The sequence below is a fragment of the Vespula pensylvanica genome, chromosome 2 (assembly GCF_014466175.1).
Source record: "Vespula pensylvanica isolate Volc-1 chromosome 2, ASM1446617v1, whole genome shotgun sequence".
Classification (NCBI taxonomy): domain Eukaryota; kingdom Metazoa; phylum Arthropoda; class Insecta; order Hymenoptera; family Vespidae; genus Vespula; species Vespula pensylvanica.
The window spans coordinates 18,449,087-18,471,151 of record NC_057686.1 but is presented as its reverse complement, the minus strand read 5'-3'; the positions used below and the strand labels follow the sequence as shown (position 1 = coordinate 18,471,151).

The 22,065-nt window shown below is 43.5% G+C and overlaps 1 protein-coding gene across 2 annotated transcripts in view; it reads left to right on the top strand.

The window, feature by feature from the left end:
* The window catches only part of LOC122638148 (protein rhomboid), a 247,900-nt gene that overhangs the window by 149,707 nt on the left and 76,128 nt on the right, over positions 1 to 22,065 (top strand). For both annotated transcript variants that reach the window (XR_006329357.1, XM_043830894.1), the window contains exon 6: positions 19,548 to 19,665. Coding sequence is in view for 1 of the 2 variants with exons in the window: in XM_043830894.1 (XP_043686829.1) it covers positions 19,548 to 19,665 (118 nt within the window). In the remaining variant the exon portion in view is untranslated. The remainder of the gene's footprint in view (positions 1 to 19,547; positions 19,666 to 22,065) is intronic.

Genomic DNA, 22,065 nt, shown 5'->3' with positions numbered 1-22,065 from the left:
AACTATTCGATATTCGTTAACCGTTCTCGTCGTTCTCTTCGAGAGCTTCGTCTCGAAGAAAAATGCAGGATCGCCCGAATATCGCGATGCCGCGACGTCTGCTTACTCCGTTAACGTTCCAATGCGTCGTTACCGAACGATCTATCAAATAAATCCCTCTTCGTTTGGAAACCCGGTTAAGAAAGACGACTCGTTGACTCGGTATTTACGTTTAATTCCATCGGTATAATTTATTTGTATTACGAGACCGAGGAGAAGCATTGTTTTCGTAGAAGAGCCCATAGAAATCGAACGACGTAAGACGAAATAAAGGAGACGGCAACGTGGATAAACAACGTACGATCTTTTCAAAGTCGTTCGTTCTTTGTCGGTCTTCTCGTTCGGCCGCTACGGTTACGTCGATCGCGCGCTTTGTCTCACTTTTTCAACGGCGACCCAAAGTGTAAATCTTACTTTCTTCTTTTTGTCCTTCCGTCTAAACGGAAGAAGGCGCTATCTTATCGTTCGGCGGTATAGCGTCTTTTTTTTTCCCTTTTTTCTTTCTTTCTTTCTTTCTTTTTTTTTTCTTTCTTTTCTTCTTTCGCCGAATCTTCCGTCGCAGACGGAAAATATGAACGATAGAGGAACGAAATATTGACGGGGCATATGTAGAAATAATTTAATGTCTCTCTCTCTCTCTCTCTCTCTCTCTCTCTCTCTCTCTCTCTCTCTCTCTCTTTCTCTCTCTCTCTCTCTCTCTCTCTCTCTCTCTCTCTCTCTCTCTCTCGTGTAACGCGCAGAATGTATCGCTCTTTAATCGATTCGGAATGAACACTTTCTGTTGGTGTAATCACGTTTTAACATTTATTCGATAACTCGAACGTTATTTATTCGAATCGATAAAGGTATTATATGTACACATAGGATAGTACGCTACTGTGTACACTCGCGTATATCCAAACTAATTGTTTGCGAAGCATTTGTCAGGCAACAAACATCTTTCTCCTCTCCATCCATCTCGATGGAATGTTAACGCGAACGCGTTCGGGAAACGTCGAAGAAAGATAGTCGCGGAAAAATGGCGCGGAATCGCTTCTAGATGGGTTTAGGGTAGGTAGATTCGTGAAAAAAAAACGCGGAGTTTTCCTCGAGTCGATGCGTCTCAACGGACTTCATCGTCCGTCGGCACCATCTGTCGAACGCGATCTCTCCCTCTTTTTTCTCCGTGACATGGAAAAGCGAGACGCACGAAAGAGGCCTGCCGACTCTCTTTTCTTTTTTTCTTTTTTATTTTGCTCTTTTCTCTCCTTCCTCGCGCACACTCGTTCGCTTTTCACGTCGCGCTTTCTCTCTCTCTCTCTCTCGTCCATCCGATCGAACCATTAGTTCCGCGTTATAAAATAGTATCGTGCTATAAATTGGAATCGCTCGGCGAAACTTTTCGGCCGATAAAAATCCTTCACCGTTTGTTGTTGCGTTCGTTCGTTCGTCGTCGCCGAGAAACGTTTTCGAGAACGATGGAGCGAGAGCACGTTCTCTCTTCTTCCGAACTTATTTTGTTTTCTCTTTGTAAAGCTTCGAGATACGAAATGTCTTCGAATTATAACGCGCGCGCTCGCTCGTGTTACGTCAGAAAATAATGTCTCCCGACGACGATTCATGCCGGGTAGAAAATTGCAGAAAATGCGCGAAGGAATTTAAAACCGACGAAACGTCGGGTTGCTCCTTTTTTCTTTCATTTTCTTTTTTATTTTTTTAATTTTTTTCTTTTCTCTCTCTCTTTTTTTTTATTCTTATGACGTGTCCGCGTACCAACGGATTTGAATTTCCTTTCAAAATCCATTCTTTGTTATTGCAAAAAAATATGGAATTTAACAATTCATTTTTCCGCGTTGCAACGTTCGTCTTTCCGAGAAAAGCGTATCTCTCGTAGAGATTTTTTCCTATCGGTAAAAACGATGGGAACGTAAAGATTTGTATTAAAAGGTTCAAAATGGTTATCGAAAATAAGCGAATATACCTTAGTAACAAGACTCCGTAACGGTTAGTATTTTCATGAAACGATTCGAATAGAACGTCAGTTAGAAAAGGAGAACGATTTTCATTACGCGCTTACATATATCGCGTAGGAATAATGAAATGAAACAAAAGAATTTCCAAATAAAAATACAAATGCAAATAATTTGCAATTCGCTCACCGTATCGTAATTTATTTGATTCGACAAAACAAAACGTATAAATTGTATTCCTCAATTTTGCGATATATTATCGACTTTTCAAATTACATTATATTTATTATATCAACGAGAGTCGTCTCTTTGTTGTAAAAAATCGATCTTATCGTTGGATCGGAAGAGATAATCGTAGTGCCCGATCGATCGATCATTGCTTTTCACTTCGCTCTCGTGTAAACGGATAATAAAAAAAGACGGAAAGAAAACTGAACGAAAGCAAGCACGCGACAGGTTGGTGCGTCACTCTATTATCCTGACTAAGGAGAAAGGTAAATAAGGAGGACGATGCTTGTGTTTCGTTAGTGTCTCGGAAGCGGACAAGAAGAACGAAGCTCTCTCTGTCTGTCTCTCTTTCTCTCTCTCTCTCTCTCTCTCTCTCTCTCTCTCTCTCTCTCTCTCTTTCTCTCTCTCTCGTGTCCGATGCGAAACAAAAACATGCGACGGACAAAAAGTTCAGCTCGATATACACACGGTGAGGGAAATAGACGATAGATATTACGTTCTAAAGGACGAATAAGGTAGGCGTTTAATCCTTCGCTGTTTTATTCATTCTCTTACCGTCCCTCGTGCGATAAGCTCTTTCCGAAAGATTTCAAATATTAATAAGTTCTCTTCCGAATGGATCTTGGACAAAATCTTGTTGAAAAGCGACGAATGACACCCGGTAGCGTTTGTTTCAACGCACGTAGGATACATAACCGAGCGCAATGTCGATCACTACCAGACACTCAAACGGAACTAAATATCACAAAAGTGAGAATCTTGGAAGATTTTAGCGATTATTTTTATCCAGTACGTAAAGAATTAATACGTTTAATCTCGCAAAAGAGAGAGAGAGAGAGAGAGAGAGAGAGAGAGAGAGAGAGAGAGAGAGAGAGAGAGAGAGAGAGAGGGAGGATAGGTGAGGGGATTTGGAAACATTTTTAATTTGCTCGTAAAATCGCTCTCATCGTCGTCAAAGGTTTATTAAGGAGGATCGTCTAGCGGCTCGGACGATCGACGGGTACGACGGAAGGGCGAGAGTTTTTCTCTCGGAAATCAGCGAGCCGCGCGTAAAACTCGCGAACTAACTCCAGATGAAAATCCTCTTACGATCGTTTATCCCGATGGAAATAATCTCTTCCTCTTCTCCGATGGGAGCTACCTACGGCGACGTGGACCTTCGTGGTATTCAAAAATACAGGATTTACATACTTAAATGTAAAATAGGGTAAGAATTATCGAACTACTTGAAAAATGTATGCTAATACCGTCGATTATCCGAACCGACTTTGAAAAAGACTTAGGTTTCGTTAAACGTAATTGCCAAGTTAAATTCGCCTCGAGGTTAGATTCGATGAGAGTAAAAGCGATTTTTAACTCTTTTCTCGCTCCCGTTATTATCCTCGACGTTATATTCGAAGAAGTTTACGTTCTATTTCTCCTGTCTATCGCAGAAACGCGCGGAGATTATCGGTTTTACGAAATCGTAGGCGCGTGTTTTCGGAACGTCATTCTTCGTTCGTCCCGTCGACACTTTTTCATTTATAATACGCGAGCGATCGCATATATACGTATGGTGGTGGCCAATGCACGAAATATTTTCCCTATAGGAACGTTTTAAGAGAAACATAAAATAACGATAAGCGGCCAAACGTGTATCCGATCTGCTACCATTTATCATACGAGATTTACAAACGAAAGCTTATCCGTTTTTCTTTTTTTTTTTTTTTGGATTTGAGAGCCGACGTATAAAGCGAATTTTTACGTTTAAATACGTATCTATGTGGCGTGCACACGTACGCGAAAAGCTACAACGAAATAAGGCGGACTAGCGGCGATCCCTTTAATATCTCGCTTTACATTTTTACAATGGTGGAAAAATAATCTTCCCATTGGCTACAAAGGAAAATGAAATATAATCTCCGCGAAACTTTAGCGGAAAGGAACCAGCGTACTTAACCAACACACCAACCTAACGCGTCGACTTTCTAGGAAAATTTAGAATGGTCACATATTATTATTACGTGGATCGATGTACGAGGCGAAATACGGACGTATAAACGCAACTTTTTAAAATTCTCGTAGAGCGCACCGTCCCGAAACAAGTAAGTACTTGCTCGTAGCGTTGTAGATTCGTAGGACAACGGATGGGAACGGAAGGATAACGTGTAGGCTTTAAATTGATAAATCGCGATGTCGTCCGGTCAGGGTTGCGATGCGGTTTGTCGTTAGGCAACCGTTGATAGAGTTACTACGATCGCGTTCGCGCTAATGATCAATTACGTTCGTACGCATCGATTTGTCATTACTACCGATCTGTTTTGCGGATCGCGCGGCGTGTTTAGCACAGCCGGTCGTTACAAACAACGTCTCTGAAACCATCGCGACTATCCACGAAGCCTATTTTGCACGATCCCGACAAAACGACCATTAAATCGTCGGCGTTTAGTCGAATCGAGCCGTCGGCCGTTCCGTTCACGTTGATCGATTACGAAAGGATCCTTCGTCCGTCGCTCAGTGGAAAAGCAAATTTCGTTATCGACGAAAACTCCCCTTCGAAGATATAGTAGAACTTTCTTTTTTTCTCCATCGACTCTTCGACAAATTCGATGATTACGTTCGTCGAACAAGGACGCTTCGTTCGAACGCTTTTGTCGATATTTTTCAATTCAACGATTTTTCGTGTCTTCGCGCGCAACGTTCTTCGCTCTCGCGGTGCAAAGTGCTCTTATAATTACTAAGAATACGAATTAGCGGGGCAGACCTGCGAAAATCGAAATAACAATTTCGAGTTAAAAGATTTAATAGCTTGGCTGCAATTTGCCAAGTAGAACGACAGCGTAGGGGTTTATAACGAGTGAAAATTAATTGCAGTTTTCGATGCTCGCGTGTGTCTTTCGAGTGGGAAGGAACGGAATGAGTGCGGGTAAAATCGAGAGAGAGAGAGAGAGAGAGAGAGAGAGAGAGAGAGAGAGAGAGAAAGAAAGAGAAGCAGTCTTCCAAACTACTTTGCGTGCCCTTGTGTTTCTTTTCCATTTACGCCTACGCGTCGAATATTTTATTTGTAGGTCGTGACATACGGAGGCGACGACTAATGTAGTACGATAATGGTAAATTTTGTTAGACAGGTCCCGAAAACGGGGGTACGGGGTAATAATCCAAAGCTCATGCGAAAACTCTCTTTCCGTCCCGTTGCACGCTCGTGAATTCGCAAATTTAATATACTCCCGCCGCGTATTTACTTAGCCGTCCTCCGTCGAGTATTTTACTTGGACGCGAATCGCTCTTGGGACTGCGTTTGGCGTTGTTACCTTCGAGAGAGAAACCAAGAGAATCCTGAGAGACTAAAGCACGAAATTGTGTACCATTTCTCTTTATCTTTTCTCTCTCTCTCTCTCTCTCTCTCTCTCTCTCTCTGTCGCGCGCGCTCTCTATCTATCTCTAGTTCTTATCAAAATATTGCAACGCACGGTACGATAATGTAATCGATTTTATTCACGCGGAACAAATCGAAAAAATGGAGGAAACTGCGAAACACTCATCCTACGGTACTGCGTCGAGCTTTAACGTATCCTGAAGGTACGAGGTACAAATACGCGCGATGGTCGATCGAACATCGGCACAGAGAAAAAGAGAGGGAGAATACAGCGTCAAAAATCGTAGAACGTTGGGAAATAAATCGGACGGAGTTGGTCGAAGCGAACCAAAAGCGCTGGCGCTGGCTTCCGGACGAACGATTTTATTTGCATTTCGGTTCTCGATCGTTGGGACACACTACTGTTTCTCTTTCTCTCTTTCCTCCTCCTCCCTTTCACTCGCTTGCTCTAATCGCCAAAATAATTTGCTTCGTAACACTCCCACGGCGTTAAGCCTAGCGTATTTAATTATCTACCTCGTCACGCGATACGCATATATATGCCGATGATAAAGCGTACCTACGGTGAATGGCCTTTCCTAGCGCTGTCGTGTTCTCTTTTAATCTTTTTATCTTTGTCTTTCTCTCTCTCTCTCTCTCTCTCTCTCTCTCTCTCTCTCTCTCTCTCTCTCTCTCTCTCTCTCTCTCTCTCTCTCTCTCTCTCTCTCTCGCTCGACCGTTCTATCTCCATTTCTATCGCCGTTCCCTTTCGACGACTGGCAAACTCGAAAATCCCAAAGTGTTGTCACAAACCAGTGCGTGAAATAAAATGACATTTTATCGTCGAGCCATTAATAAAATCCGTTAAGCATGGGCCCATTGTTTTCACGAACAAATCCTATTTATTGAGCTTGTCGGACGAATCTTGAAAAACTCTGCTATGGCTGCCGATTCGTAGAGACTCGATCGTTATACCTATATATATATATATATATATATATATATATATATATATATCTCGCTCGCTCGCTCGCTCGCACGCTTGGAAGAGTAATTTCGCAGAAGCATGTGTTGGCGATACACACGAGCGAGAGGGGTGAGCGCGTCGACGAAATCGTGCGAAACTAGCCAAACACGGTGCCGTTTTAGGAGCGCATGTTCGCGTAAGTGCCCCGAACGACAATGGCGCGATTTAGAGTTTGCACAGGCCGCTGCCCCGTACCTATCGTTTGCCCGTGTCCCTGACTCCCATCCTCTCCTCTTCTATTTCTATCTCCCTCTCCCTCACCCTCGCTCCGCTCCTCTTCCTCTTACTCCGTCTCTAATGAAGCAGTCTCGCAATCGCGAGTCTTCGCTTTCCCGATTAACTCTCTGCGATGCGATTGTGCTTTTGCGAATATCTAGAGAATAGCAGTTCGAAGCAACCGTTTAAAATAAAAATGATAAAACTGAAGGAAATTTTGCTACAATCATATCAGCGCGTATGTATCTCTAATGGACGTACTTTTCGCGACATGAATTTACTGAAATTTAGAGAATACGGATCGATTCCAGAGGAAGAAAATAGACAGTTAACCGTTTCTCGTACTGCAACGTGTAAAATACGCGCGCACACGCGCGCGCGATGTGTAGATAGTGGCATTGCGAATGGCAGCGACGACTCTATGAATATTCCTGTATATATTCGTACGTGGTCACGCTACATATAAAGAAAGAAAAATAGAAAGAGAGAAGAGATAGTCGCGCGTTCGCGAGAGCGAGAGAGAGAGAGAGAGAGAGAGAGAGAGAGAGAGAGAGAGAGAGAGAGAGAGAGAGAGAGAGAGAAGTTGGTTGTAAATTTCCCGCTTGCAACTGAATAAGTAAAAGCTATCTCTAGCCGGATCAAATTTTTCTCCCGGTTTATACGATCTCGTTCCGAAGGAAAAATACCGACGGTTTCTTTCGCTTTTTTATCATTCCACAAAATTTTAACAAACAGGTATATCTACTTATTTCTGAGAGAGTCGCGTCTGAAATACGATTGACCCGAACCACTAGTTACTCGGGTCTATCCTTTCTTTCGGGATCGAATCGAATTTAGAAAAGGAAAAGTCCGAGCGAACGCACAAGCAACTTTTTCATCCGTCCTGATCTCTGGACGATAAGGGTCTTCCAAAGAATGTGGACGGAGCGGAAAGTCGTTATCTTTCTCGTGCCTTAATAATATTTTACGGGACTCTACCGATGGCGAGGGAAAAAGAGGGGAAAGAGCGAGTAAATAAAAGGACTCGTCGACGGGAGAGGACCGGTCGAGCTTTCGACGTTGAAGTGCCTTTCGAAAAAGCTCTCGTCCGTTGGCAAGGCTTTTCGAGAGGAAGAGAAAGAGAGAAAGAAAGAAAGATGGAAGGACAAGCTGCCGTGGATAAACCGGGCAACGGGACAACCAACAAGACGGACTTGGAGGGGTTAGGGCAAAGGGAAGCAAGCTGCTACCAAGCTGGCACCTAACAAGTGACAATTACCGGCGCTAACGAGCACCAGGATTCGTGGTGTATAACATCCGCTCGGCTTCGCGTTCGAGCTCTCGCTAGCCCGTCCAACCGGCTCTCCTCGAGCCCTTTGCGTCTTTCCTATTTTCACCGCTATCCTTGCTCTCGTTGGTCGCTTCCCGTCGAGTGTCTCGTCGTCTATCGAACGTTCAACCAACCTACGACCGAGAACGCCTTCTCGTCTCTTTTTCTTTTTTCTCTTCTCTCCTCTTTTCCCCCATTCTTTCTTCTTTCCCTTCCTCATCAATCTCTTACGCTCACGTCATAATCTTCGCATAGAATCATTTTTAAAGAGAATTAGCTAGAGGGTAATTTTAGATATCGCAAAGGTGTATATACGTTTGATCTAAGATTGGATTACGCTATCCTAAATTACGCTTTCGGGGAATCACTCGAACGAAGGCGTCTACTCTCCTTTCCTCCTCCTTCCCATTTCTTCCCTTTCACGAATCCTCCTCGTTATCGCGATTCATGCAAATTTCTACATTTTCGTCACCCGTTTCTGTCTCTGTCTTCTCGAGCGACACCGGAGTATTCGCTTTCGTAGGAGGAAGAGCCCCTTTAGAAATTCAACAAGAATTACCTACCGGGCGTATTTGTGCCGGGCGACATGAATTCGGAACACGATTCGTTCTCGCGCAATGAAATGTATCTACCTACTGTTGCGCTCGATAAGAAAGAAGAATAATACTCGTGATCGATAGGAAGCGGAGTAGTTTAGTTCGGATCGATCGAAGGTGTCGAGAGGATTAATCGACGATAAAGAGAGAGAGAGAGAGAGAGAGAGAGAGAGCTGTTCGAAATTTCCGAAAATTATCGGATGCCGCGAGTGTAGGCGCCCGATGGAATATGAAATCGCGAGATGGTGAGAATACACTTCGCCGCGAGGAACAATGGCTCGTTTGGGTTCGCGTAGCTATGCGTACCTATGACGCATGGCCCAATATCCTTGGTACACGACGGTACGGGCGTACGGCTCTGGCCTCACCCACACCCTTGTCCTCTCACCCCTGCCGCTTTCTCCTCTTCTCCTCTTCTCGTCTATCGCGAAACCAGACAAGGCCTGCCCGTTTACGTTCCTCTCGCAGAAATTCTCATCGTGCTGTGGCGGCCCTAGTGCTCGGACCTCGACGCCGAGCGCGGACCCGATCAAAGTTGCGCGACGACGATCGTCGCACGTGTACGAACCCAAGGGCTACCCGAATTACCCCGCTTGCCCTCGAAAAAACCTTTTCTCCTTTTTCTTTTCCGCCTCGCTTCTATTCGATTCTTCCATTTCGAGAGTCTCTCTGTGTATCGCCCGTGACGGATCTAATGTGCGAAAGAATAAATCGTTTGCTTTAGAATAACCTGGACGGTATATAATCTATATATAGATATAACTGTCGGAACGCATTGGAAAAAGACGCTGGATAACGAATGGGACGTGGCTGGAAATTAGACGCTTATAGAGCTTTCACAACATCTGATTTGTCTGTACGAGACGTACCAAAGTTCTACGTCGTTCACGGATTATGATTTATTGGCTTCTCGCGCGACGTAGATTTATCGCTCGGTCTTTTCTCCTTAATCTTTCTTACTTATCGAGAAGGTCGCAGTAGTATCTCGAAATTCAAAAGATCTTTGTAGGGTCGGCTCTAGATCTGACCGTACTGTACGGTTATACCACTTTGCAACTACGTTTCTCAACGTTCGACGATCGCGTCGATGAGTCCTCCTCCGGGGGCAAAGGATCGACCTGAGTAAACGTTCTTTGCAACAGCCCCTCTTCCGCTATATTCGTAACGACTTCGACTGAAAGATAATAGTCGACGTTTCGTGGAAATAAGAGACAAAAGCCAGCTATTATTTGCTTGTCGTTAATTGGAAAAAAAAAGAAAAAAAGAGAGAGAAAACAGTTGTCTGTGCACCGGTAACTGCGATTGGTATATTTGTAAGCCGCATGAAAAGAAGAGGACCGAGAGAAAAAATTTCTCGTGATATTAAATCTCCATAGTAGTGCGTGCGGGGATCTCTCTCGAAAAGAAATCTACATGAAAGGGAGAAAAATTTCTCTCGAGCGTTGCTTTCTCTTAACGGAATCCCTCTGAAAAAGGTTTTCTCTTCCCCTTTCATTATTTTCTATCGAGATACCAGTGCATATATATCTCTACGTGTACGTGGACGTAGGCACGTATCGGTCCGGCGAACGAAAACGATTTAATCCCAACAGAAACACTTTTTCGAGCCGCAACGAGCCGTCGTTACGACGAATGGTTCGCGGCTACGATTTTCAAAAAACATTCCGCCGATCGTTTATCAGTCGCTACTGAAAGAGTATAAAAAGAAAAGCATCGTTGTAGGTACGTATCGTATACCGCACGCGACCGATTTTCCAACCGATAGTCGCTATCTGTATGATTCGTTCTATGGGAAAGAGAGAGGGAGAAAGAGAGGCATCGAGGAAGAATGGAAAAGCACGTTTGTGCCTAGCGGTTTTGGTGGATCGAGATGCGCGAGAAGGGTATAAAAGGATCAAGATAGTTCGATCCATCGCGATGAATCACAAACGAAGGGATGAAAAACTCGATAAAGAGCTTTCGGTGTCGCGCATCTTTGTTGCGCCGACAATTAGCGTGGATTGCCGGGCTTGGAATGCGGTCTGTGGAAAGGGCCATGGATATATACGTGTACTATTATATAGAGTACGTCGGAGGAAGAGAAGGACTACCGGCGAAGGGTAAGGGACGGTCGTAGATTCTGCTTCGCTCTCGTACGTCCCCACGTATTTACGCGAATGCGTCTGTGTTCGTGTTCTACGTCTATGTAAGCGCGAGGGTGGGTGCTGTTGGTGGTGGCGGCGGTGATGGTTTACCGTACGGTCGTACATCATCGGCCGAGTTTGCGCCGATTTAACCGCCCCATCCGCAACTGCGACATACCGTCGGCTATGCGACCGACTATGCGAGCGACTATGCGAACGATCGCGCGAGCCAGCCGAGCTACTACTACGTTCTATCTCGAATCGCCCTCGGCCAAGTTCCTCCGACCAATAGCTCTCTTATTATTTACATTAGAACGCGACTAAAGTGGAACTCTATCGAAAGGAACTCACCGTCTGACCCTTTCTTTGTCTTCGAAACTGATATTTTTCGCTTAAGAAATAGATATCCGTATGTAATATTTGTACGATATCGATGGTATAGCGGTTTCTTATATATCTGTCTATATTCGCGTATGCAAGCAAGATATAACTTTCAAAACGAAACGAAAGAAGTAGGAAAATATATCGAAATCTTGGTTTACTTTATCGATCCAGCTGTTAACAAGTAGTCATAACTATCGAGGCTCGATTGATCTAGCTCGCTCGTTCGCTCGCTCGTCAAGCAAGAAGTGTGTTTATTTTAAAGACGAGAGAACGGTATGTACAAGGAAAATTGTAATTATCGTATCTAATTATTTCTACCGAATGTTTCAAGAGTATAACGAGAAAAGAATGGTGGACGAGAATAGGGACGAGATCGAGAAGAAGCTAAGAAAAGAGAGAAAAAAAAATTATAAGAATTTCCGGTACAATCGTTTCAATGAGATAGAGATCTCTCTGGCTCGACGGTACTCCCCCGATACATCGAATTTTTGTACGTAGCAAAAGCTACGCCGGAGGGATATGAGATTGGATGGATGGAACTATTTCTCAAAGGCATCCTTCGGGATTTCGTCCTTCTTACGAGGCAGTTCCGTACGCTCGAGTGCACCTTCGTGTCCAGAAAGTATCTGAATATTCTGATATTTCGAGCCGATCTTGCGCGCAACGGTAAGAGAGTGCGCGGTGTGACAGTAGGAAAGAGAAGAAGAAGAAAATGCCGAAGGGAGAAACGCAAGGCGATCCTTTGATCCGTTCCTTCGGCAATTTACTGGCTAACTTGGTTCTTTCTCTTTCCATGTGTCTCAGAAACGAAGGAGTATGAAGAATTTTACTTCGTTTTTGCGTTTGTTTGTCTCTTTCCGTTTCTCGTTTTCGCTCTCTCGTCCCTTTGGTTCCATTCTCTCTCTCTCTCTCTCTCCCTCTCTCTGCGTAGCGAAAGATCACTCGATCCTTAAACGTGATCCATATTGGATCGTTACTCATCTCCCTTTTTCTTCCCCTCCCTCTCTCTTTCTCTCTCTCTCTCTTTCTGTCATTAGATTTATATTTTTATATTTGGATAAAAGGAAAACGCGGGAAGGGATGTAAAAGTATAACGTGGCTTGACAAATCCGCGGCTCGATTCAATTTGCCTATGAAGGATTGCATTTTCGGAGGGGAAAAAAATAAAAGTAAAAAAAAATATTGCCATACCTCGCGTCTGTCTCCGACGGCTAGACAAATTGACGTTCGACGCGATGACGAAGTATTTTCGGTAAAAACTCAAGGGAGCAAGAGAGAGGGGAAGCTATTTCGCCTCGGGATAAAAGTGCTGTGTTCATTAAAAAGAACGAGATAGAGAGGGGGAGAGAGAGAGAGAGAGAGAACGATGCACAGGCAAGGAAGGGACAAAGAGGAAAGAATAATCGGATCGTTAACGGGAGTGGAATGACCGGTTGATCGTGCGAATTTGCAAGAATCGCAGGATTCTCTTCTCTCTTTGTTTCTCTCGCTGTATCGTTGTTGCTGCTGTTGCTACTTTTCAATAGGATGCTGTCAAAGGCATCGTTCGGACAACCAGACGAAACGCTTTTCACAAAATTCCTAATAAAGCGAAAGCGTGAGATACATGCGGATCAGTATTCTACGTGCTACGACCGATTGTTTCCTATCAATGCCGATGAACGCGTTCTTATCGGACGTTCTCAATTTGTTTGATCAAACGTTATTCGCAAGCTTTTCTATCGAATTCTCTCTGTTTTCGCTTTTACAAGTAAAGATATCAGCTTTCATTTGACCTCTCTCTCTTTCGAGAAAAAGGAAAGAGGGAGGGGAGCGGCGTTGCAGAGGGGTCGAAAGGACGAGCATGCTTTTCATCGAATGCGAGAGAGTCGAGGCGAGATTAGGAGGTAAGCAGCTATCGTTGATTTCGGCAAAGTGCTTGCAGGTGTACGAGCGTCGAGTAGCCGTGTGTGTGTGTGTGTGAAAAAAAGAGAGCTTTTTACGTGGGGCTCGAAAGCGAAGTACGTTTACGAACTTACGGCACGACGTGCAACAGCGGTACAGACAGCATTATCGTCGCCGTATGTAGTCCGAGCACGCGTCCCTACCTGCCAGAAGTCAATTTCCTCTATCTCGAGAAAACTCTCGCTCCCTCCTCTTCTCTCTCTTCTTCTTCTCCTCTCGTAGCACGATTGTCCTACTGGCAAATGTGTCACTCGGTAAAAACTCCGTGCTTCCGATGATTTCGATATTTCTGCTTTTAAAAGTCGATTTTCACAAACTCGAGAAAAAACGATTGATATCGTAGATATCGTCGGACGAAAGGGATTCCAGATCGTTGCATCGTGAAACTCAATCGGGACATTAAAGGGTCTTCTGATCGACCAAGCGAAAATCTTGTTTCCCTCGAAGGACACGATCGGAAGAGAGCTTCGAAACGCGTTTGATTTATCGCGCGAATCCCTCGCATAATTCTCTATAAGGGAATGGCCGTATAGAGGGCGTCGAGAGACGGTGAAGGAGCCAAGGGAAGAAGTGTCGAGCAAGAAGGAAGAGGGTTTCACGTCCGTATATACGCTGGAGGAGTTCTAATAATCTAATACGGCACGATCTAGCCGCAATTTCATGCATTCTCGGGCACACACACGGCGTGGTCGAACGATGCGATCGAGACGCCACGCATTCTTAGCATGTCCTCTTACGTGTATGTACGTCCTCTTGTGCGCGAGTGTGTGTATGTGTGTGTGTGTGTGTGAGAGAGAGAGAGAGAGAGAGAGAGAGAGAAAACTCGATATCACGATAAGACGTCTCGGCGATCATCGTTGCTAAAATTCACACCGGGAACAATTTTCATGCTCATATAGACACCTGCTCTCGCCTCGTCATCGCGCGTTTTCTTTCTTTCTACAAAATCGATTCCGAGTTTTTCTATTATCTCAAATACGGCAACGCGATGAGCATAACATTGCACTTCGTTATTAAGCGACGTATTAAAAATTGATCGGAGCTAGTCGAGAAACGTGTATTGCTACGTTCTTCGAAACAAGATTTATTAGAACCCATCGATTTCCTCCGTTCGATAAAGAGAAGATCGTTTCCGAACGGTGATAGAAACGGTATTACTACGTTTTATCGTAAATCTTACATTCGCCGCGATCGTTTGTTTTAGCATCGATAATTCGAACAGTTATATACCGTAGCATTCATCGCATCCTTCACGCGGAAACTATCTATCTTATAATCTTTCCCTCTTTCGCTCTTCCATCCATCTATCGTCGAACCTATTTCTACGTTTCGTTCGATAGACGCGATATGGAATACGTCCAACGATCACGCGTAATACGAGAAACTGAGTCGCGTTTTTTCCTTCCGATTTAGCGTTCGCGTGCACGTTAAAAGGGCTGGTATATACGTATTTTACGTGCGTTTGTATATCTACACACACACACACACACACACACGCCGTAGCAGGGGGCAAGAGCACCTTGCGTATTCTATTCCGACGATCTACACTCGATCCGCACGCGACGATTTTCGACGATCGCGAGGGGTTTCACAATTACTTTTGATCGTACCTCGGTGAAATAGGGTTTAAGGGCTTCTTACCTTTCTCGGATATTTTTCTACGAGGACGTTGCCATATTCCTCACTTCGGGTAAAGTAAAAACCCATAAAAAACCCAATAAAAAGACTTGAACAAATTTAGAGAATGTTGAGTTAATAAAAGGGGATATTTGGGATTTGAATTTTTAAATCATAATTAACTCTACCGGCGAACGTAACGGTACAGGAAACGAAATAAATTATGTATTTTAGTGTTTTACGATGAAAACGTTTTTCGTATTCCGTAGAAATGTTATATTTTTCTTGAAATAAAAAAATCTAGTCCGATTATGGTACGATAGCGGTGATAATAATTAATAATTACCGTTCTTCTCTTTCTCATCTCTTTTGTCAAGGATAAATACGAAACATAATCTTTGATGATTACCAGAAGGATCCAAAGGAATAAACGTAAGGGACGGGAAGACAGAGATGGGAAAAAAGAGGGTCAAAGTTGGCTACTCTAGCGGTAATCGCGAGAAGGGTCTCGCGATGACGCAAGCCCTTTTCCAACTCGGATTAATTAGACGCGATAGGTCGAGTAGGTAGCTAAAGTCGTTGCCGACTCGGTTACTCCTCGCTACGGTCAATTTCTTACTTTCCTCTTGCGGATCATAGAATGAACGAGAGAGAAAGAGAGAAAGAGAAGGAAGGAAGGAAAGAAAGAAAGAGAGGATGCGCTAGTCTCCTAAGTTTCTACAGGCGCTTCACGGAAAACTCGCGTGGAACCAATTTGATAATATCGTTGCTGTCGTCTTTCGTGGTTGTACCTCTTAGAGAACTGTGAAAAGAGGAGGAAGAAGATAGAGAGAAAAATGAAAGGAAAAAGGAACGCCTCGGGAAGTTCCGGAGACAATAGAGTTATGTATATATCTCTCTAGGAGACGCATCCATGTACATGGTAGAGAAAGAAGACTCGCTACAAATGCGAACGCCATTGTCCTTCACCTCTACCTTCCGTCCTTCCTTCCTTCCTTCCTTCCTTCATTCGTTCCTTCCTTCCTTTTCCTTTCGTCCTGCACACCAGAGATAAGGATAGAAGACGCTGTGAGAAATGAAGAAACTCTCTTTCCAACGTGGCTCTCTTATATGTACGAGACAGAACGGTTAGAGAGGGATTCGATGCAGTTCGACGCTCGAAGGTTTTCTTCCTCTTCGTCCTCTTTCGACCGACCGTACCTATCGAAGAAATTTCATCCGTATTCGAAGAACGTGTCTTTCGATTTCTCGAATATGATCGAGAGAACATTTTTAACGGGACGGGAAGAAAAGAAGCAAGTCGCCTTTTCGCAGTCGATGCTCGCGGTATTTCGAAGGTTCCTTCGAACGCTCCTACATGAAAATTCTCCGAGAAGGAGACATTTAGTAGACATTTTTAAGAGATAGGAATTGTTCGTCGATAGATCAAAAAAGAGAGAAAAGGAGAAAAAGAAGAGAAGAGAAGAGAAAAGAAAAGAAAAGAAAAGAAAAGGAGAAAAATCGGACAGACATAACGTTGCCGAACGTAATAATATGAAAAGGAGAATTGAAATGACAGTTTAAATTGATAGCACGATCGTTGGCAGTGATCGAGGTACCGGGTATAGTCAGACACAGGGTTTGACACTCCGGATCTTCCATATTCAATAGCCGTACGTGCAAAAGGAAACACGTCTATAACCAATAAATTCGAAATAGCAGTAGGAAGAAGAAAAAGGTAGAATCTTTCGTGGATCGGAGCTCGAAGGAAGAAGGATGCGCGAGAGTACGTTTCTCTACGTAGATGCGGAAGGGCCCCGAAGCTTCGTCTCCGACGCGGTAATTCGATGGCTTCTGTTTCGCGACTAATTACGCCCTTGAGAGCTATCCGATCACCCCCGTACGGCGCACGGACGCTCGTTATCGTGTTTCGTGACACGTAGACGTATAAATTCCGAAGTAAGCTATATCGTATATTATTACGCTAGTAGTACGCGGCCTCCTCTTAGACGAGCTTCGTTCAAGTTGTAGAACCGCGGAGGAATCGAAACGTATGTAATACATAGATATATATACATTTACTATATTGCGTTACACACATACGCGCGCGCGGTAGTGTATATACGGACGTATACAGATACATACGTATGGATATTTGAAAGCAAAGTCGTTCCCGAGGGTGACGCCTTTGGTATAGTAAAGGCTCGGAAGGAGAATGGAGAGGACGAAAGGGAGAAGAGGGAAGGACAGTTTATCTCCGGCACCATAAACGTGCTAGATATTATGGATAGTGGACTGAGTTACGGGCCAATATTTCTTCGTAATTATTCTACGTTCCTCGGTAGTAGATAGCATCGGGGATAACGGCTATACGGCTTGTACGAGTCGACTCGCGCGCGAGCGATCCCCTTCTCTTCTTCTGCTCCTTTGCTAACTTCCTCTTCTCCCTCCTCCTAGAATTTACCTTCCAATTTTTTTATTACCCCGATGAGACAGACTTTCGAACGCGATATTGGACTTCTTTTTTCATGGCTTCGATCCAAAGGATTTATTGCCGGCATTTATATCCTCGCACCGAAATGAACGATATGAGCTCCTTTCACCCCGTCTCCTTTTCCTCCTCTCCTCTCTTTCTCTCTTTTTTGCTCGAACGAAGTAGACTTTATCGTTTCGATCAAAGTTCATTTCGATTCGAGCTCGTATCGATGATTTTTTTCAAATAACAAGTGGCAATTACCTTTAGTAAAAAAATTTCAAGACACGGGATAAAAAAGAGACGCAAGTTTTTGACGAATGGAAGGGAAGTAAAAGACAAAAAATAAAGGGAAATAAAAAATAGAAAAAAAAAAAAAACCTTTTGATATTTAACGAAATATCTGTAGATGGTAGATACGCGAGGTGATTCAACGAACGAGCATTGAATTCGTTATGATCGCGGTCGATTAAAAATGAGCGAGCATCGAGCCGGTGAATCGACATTTTTGCAGCGCGCGAAAGCGCTCCTTGTTCGGCGCGCTTACGAGTAGCACTTGCTGCTACTAGTAGCGCTTGCGAGGTGCTATTCTAAGCGTACGTGAAACCGATTTAATAGAAATGGCTTTTTACATAACGAGATTTTCATGTACGCCAGGAAGCGCGCTAGGTCGTACTTTGACCCGTTTTTATCGCGCGAGCACCCGCCTCTCTATGTGTGTGAGCGCACGGGGGTGGGTATGTAGGTATTATCGATGTTCGTCGTCGCTTCGCTCGCAAGATCGATGGTGTTTTATCGAGGAGCGAGACGTTGGCTGACCGCGGCTTATGCCGCGTCGAAGCGAGTAAATAAGCGTGCGGATGACGGCGATACTCGGCAGAGGAAATCGAAAAACGAAGAGACGAACCAACGAGAAGAAAGCTGCGAAAGCCGTGCGAAACTTATTTCCTTAGCGAAGCGTTCGAGACGCCGTAAAAGAGAGAATCCTACGCTCTTCCTTTTTCTCTTCTGATCCATCCCCATCCATCCAATCCATCCATATATTATATATGTATTTTCGATCGTTCGATCCAACAGATCCGTCATTTTCAAAAAGAGTTTTTTTATTGTTACCCGTCCATTTTCTTTCAGCTTTATCTTACCGTCATTTTTTTTCTTCCGTGTCTCCCTCCCCCCCCTCTCTCCTTTCATTCATATCATAAATCGACCGAAAGTAAAAAAAAAAGTCCCTCGAGCACTTCTTTACTTTTAAGACAATGCTTTTCAAAGAGAAGCCTGATCCAAGAACTATTCGTTCCATTGTATATTTATATTCTTTGAATTCGCACAATACAAAGCGAGTTATGTAACTTTTGGCGGATGTTTTGATAACATTATGCGAGATACCAACAGCAAAATTGAAGGAACTATTTTCTAACTGGTATAATTTAGTTCCCTTATCAAAAGTACCGAGGCCAATTTATGAGAAATTACGTGAATATTTTATACAAAGTTATGTACCCGTATTTTCTCTTTTTATTCGAGATAATTTTTATTATTACGTTGTTCGTATCCGTTATACATCATATATGGAAAGGCGGTGATATCTGGAAAAAATTATTTTCATACGCGTAAAAAAAAATATCTTCTTTTTTTCCTTCTTTTTTCTTCTTTTCGATATATTAATTAAAATGCAGATACGAGAGTGAAAAGAGGAGAAAAATTTCGCGATTTCAATGAACTCGCAAACGCAGACGTGTCGACCCTTTCCGCGATCGTTTTCACTGGCCGTAGGGCAAAAGGAAAGGTATACTACTCGAGTATTGGAAGGAGAAGGTAATGGAAACGATCGATGGCAAAAGTTGCGCGTAATTGTTCGAGAATGTTTTCCCTTTCTTCTTCGTTCGGTCGCGTACCGTGGAACGTAAAGAGAGAGAGAGAGAGAGAGGGAGGGTGGGTGGGTGAAGGTGTACCGGGAGACGCACGAGAAAGTTAATTCCTCGTTATTTCGCTACCCCTGGCAACGATTAACGAGAAAAGAGGTGGAGAGCGGATGATGCCTTTTCGTGCGAAAATCCTTGGAACGCCGGCGATTAGTCGAAGAAAAGCCCCTTCGGGCTAAGGATTAATTTTGGAAGTTCGACTCTCGTTTCCGAAGCAAGACAATTATGTCGAGATCCGAACGATGATAATGATCCAATCCAATTTTGAAATTGCTCTTTCTAGGGATTTTATATGTCCCGATAAAAAAAAAAAAAAGAAAGAAAAAAAAAAAAAAAGGAAATGAAAAATAAAAAAAATGGGCGACTTGTCGCAAGAGCAAATTTTAATCGGAATGTTTTCGTTTCAGAATGGTCCGGATGATCGGCGACGAATTCTTGACGAAGGAACGGGACCGAAAATACTACGCCGACCATTATACGTGCTGTCCACCGCCTCTCTTCATCATTCTCATCACCCTCGTGGAGGTGAGTGGGTAGAAGCGAGTAGAGTAATCCGTAGTCTGTAACGAGCGTTCCATGCTGTACAGAGACTAGAGCACCGTGTTTATATAGACGGACTGCTCTTTGATCTTGGACCGTGCACGCGCGAGCCTTGATTAGTAAAATTTTAACGAGACTAATTTATACACGGATGGACCACCGTCTCGCCTACGCGTCCACGAATTCACGTAGTGCCGTCAACGTGGCTGCTTTGAAGGTTGTAAACCTTTGTCTATACGCGAAAAGAAGACCTGACATTAGGTACTTGCTTTTTCTTTCTTTCTTTCTTTTTTTTTTTACCCTACCTTTTTTATACCCTTCTGTTCGTTTATTTATTTACTTTTATATTCGCGCACTGTATTATTTTCACTTATAAATTATTATGCGAGACGTAAAAGTTAAAATCCAGCTTTTCTTTTTTTTTCTTTTTTTTTTCCTTTTCTTTTTCTTTTTTTTTTTAAATTGGCAAACGACGAAGGTTTCAACGGTCGGACCCTATCGGAACGCTCACAATCGGCAAAAGAACGTCGTTGGTATACCGTATCAATTTACCAATTAATGGAGATTTCGTTCTTCCTATTATTTGGTTGAACTTTTTTTTTCCCTTTGCTCGGAAGGGAAGAACTTCTCCGAGCGAACCAATTAGCAGATTGTCGTTCGAGCGTGCAACGTGTTAACGTTCCAGTCACGATCGATCCGAACGCGAATACGGATATTCGAGGTTTGGAATGCCAAAGGAAAAAAACTGGCTTTGGGATTGGAATCTAGATGCACCTGGAAGAAGAAAGGAGAAACGACGACTAAGACGACCGGAAGAACGTTGACCGGTAGAAATTAAATTCGAGATTTAATATTGATGAACGAGCGTGTATATTCGACGCAAATATTTTGCGCGTTTACTTTCGAAAGCGCTCTCTACCTTTTTCTTCGATCTTCTTTTCTCGATTTTATATTACCTCCGTTTCGTATTACGCATTCGAAGAAAAAATTGCTGTAAATATACGTTTAGCCGTATTATTATAAAATGCGAAGAGAAAGTAGTAAAAGGTTATATTTCATCTGTTCCAAGACAGATATACCGGAACAGTAACGCAGCCGCGTTAACAAAGCTGCTAATAGCGCCGAGAATATTTGCCTCGGTGGTAACGCGAATACGTAGCAGGAAGACGACTACGTGTACATAGGTGTCCTAGCTCGCACACGTACTCTGTAGAATATATTGTTTATACGATAACTAGCGCTGTCCGCTTCTCGAGTATCCCTTGCCACCATATTTCGCGGCAATGAGCGGCGGCAAACTTTTATCTCGACCGAGGGCTGATGTATCGTTTCTCGCGCGCACCGTTTTCCAACGAGCGTGTGGGTCGAAGGTGCCACGGTGCCTTTCGCTCGTCCTTTTCCTTTCTTCCTTTTCGTGCCAACGCGAACAACGGAGAGAAAGAAAGAGAGACGAACGAGTTGGAAGGACTCTCGCTCAAGGGTATACATATCGGTAAAGGGAGAAAGCCGGTAATCTTTCGTGCGGAACAGACCTTTATTTCTGGCTGTCGCATATTTTCTTTCTGTCGGCCGGTGTTCGCTGGTAACAGAGCGAGAGAGAGAGAGTCTCTTTTGCTCGTTTCGAGAATCGATAATCTTGATCCTACTTCTTTCTAGCCGTCCTATCTCTATCTTTCTCTTACCCGCCTTTTCTTCTATCTTTTCTACTTCAATTTTTCTTTCCTTTCTTCCTGCATCTTTTTCTCTTTCTCTCTGTTTACATCGTATCGATATCGTAGCGAATACACGGTTATCTAAACAACCGTGAGGCTTTATCGATCGATACATATTCCTCTTCCTCCTTTCTCCCATCTTCATCCACCTTCCGCTTCCGCGCTCTACAACTCGTTCCTCACCGTCGGCGTAGTTTACATCGTCTCGTCGTACGTTGAACGTTAGCCTCGAGGCTACGTCCACGTGACGATGTTCTACTTTATTCATCCACATTTTTTCAATTTCTTTTCCTTTTCTTTCTATTTTTCTTTTTTTTTGTTTTCTTTCATTTTCGCTCACTTTGAAAAATTTTCTCGAATTGATACAGCGGCGATGAAACAATTATTCGAGGAAAATTTTATCTGGAACGATCGAATCGGTTGTTATCAGTTGTTCTCGTTTCTTTACCACGACTCGAAGAGCGTCGATCATTAATCCTTTAGAAGGTCAAAGAGTCCTTTGAATTCGCTCTTTCTATTCTAAAGCTTGAAACGAACTTCGCTCAAAGGTATAAAGTTCTTCGATAGATAGAAATCAAGCGAGGACAGACGGATTTCTGGTTTGTAGCGAAAGGACGACCTTGAGATAAGGGCGCCGGATATTACGTAGGGACGGAACCAACCGTTTCCATCT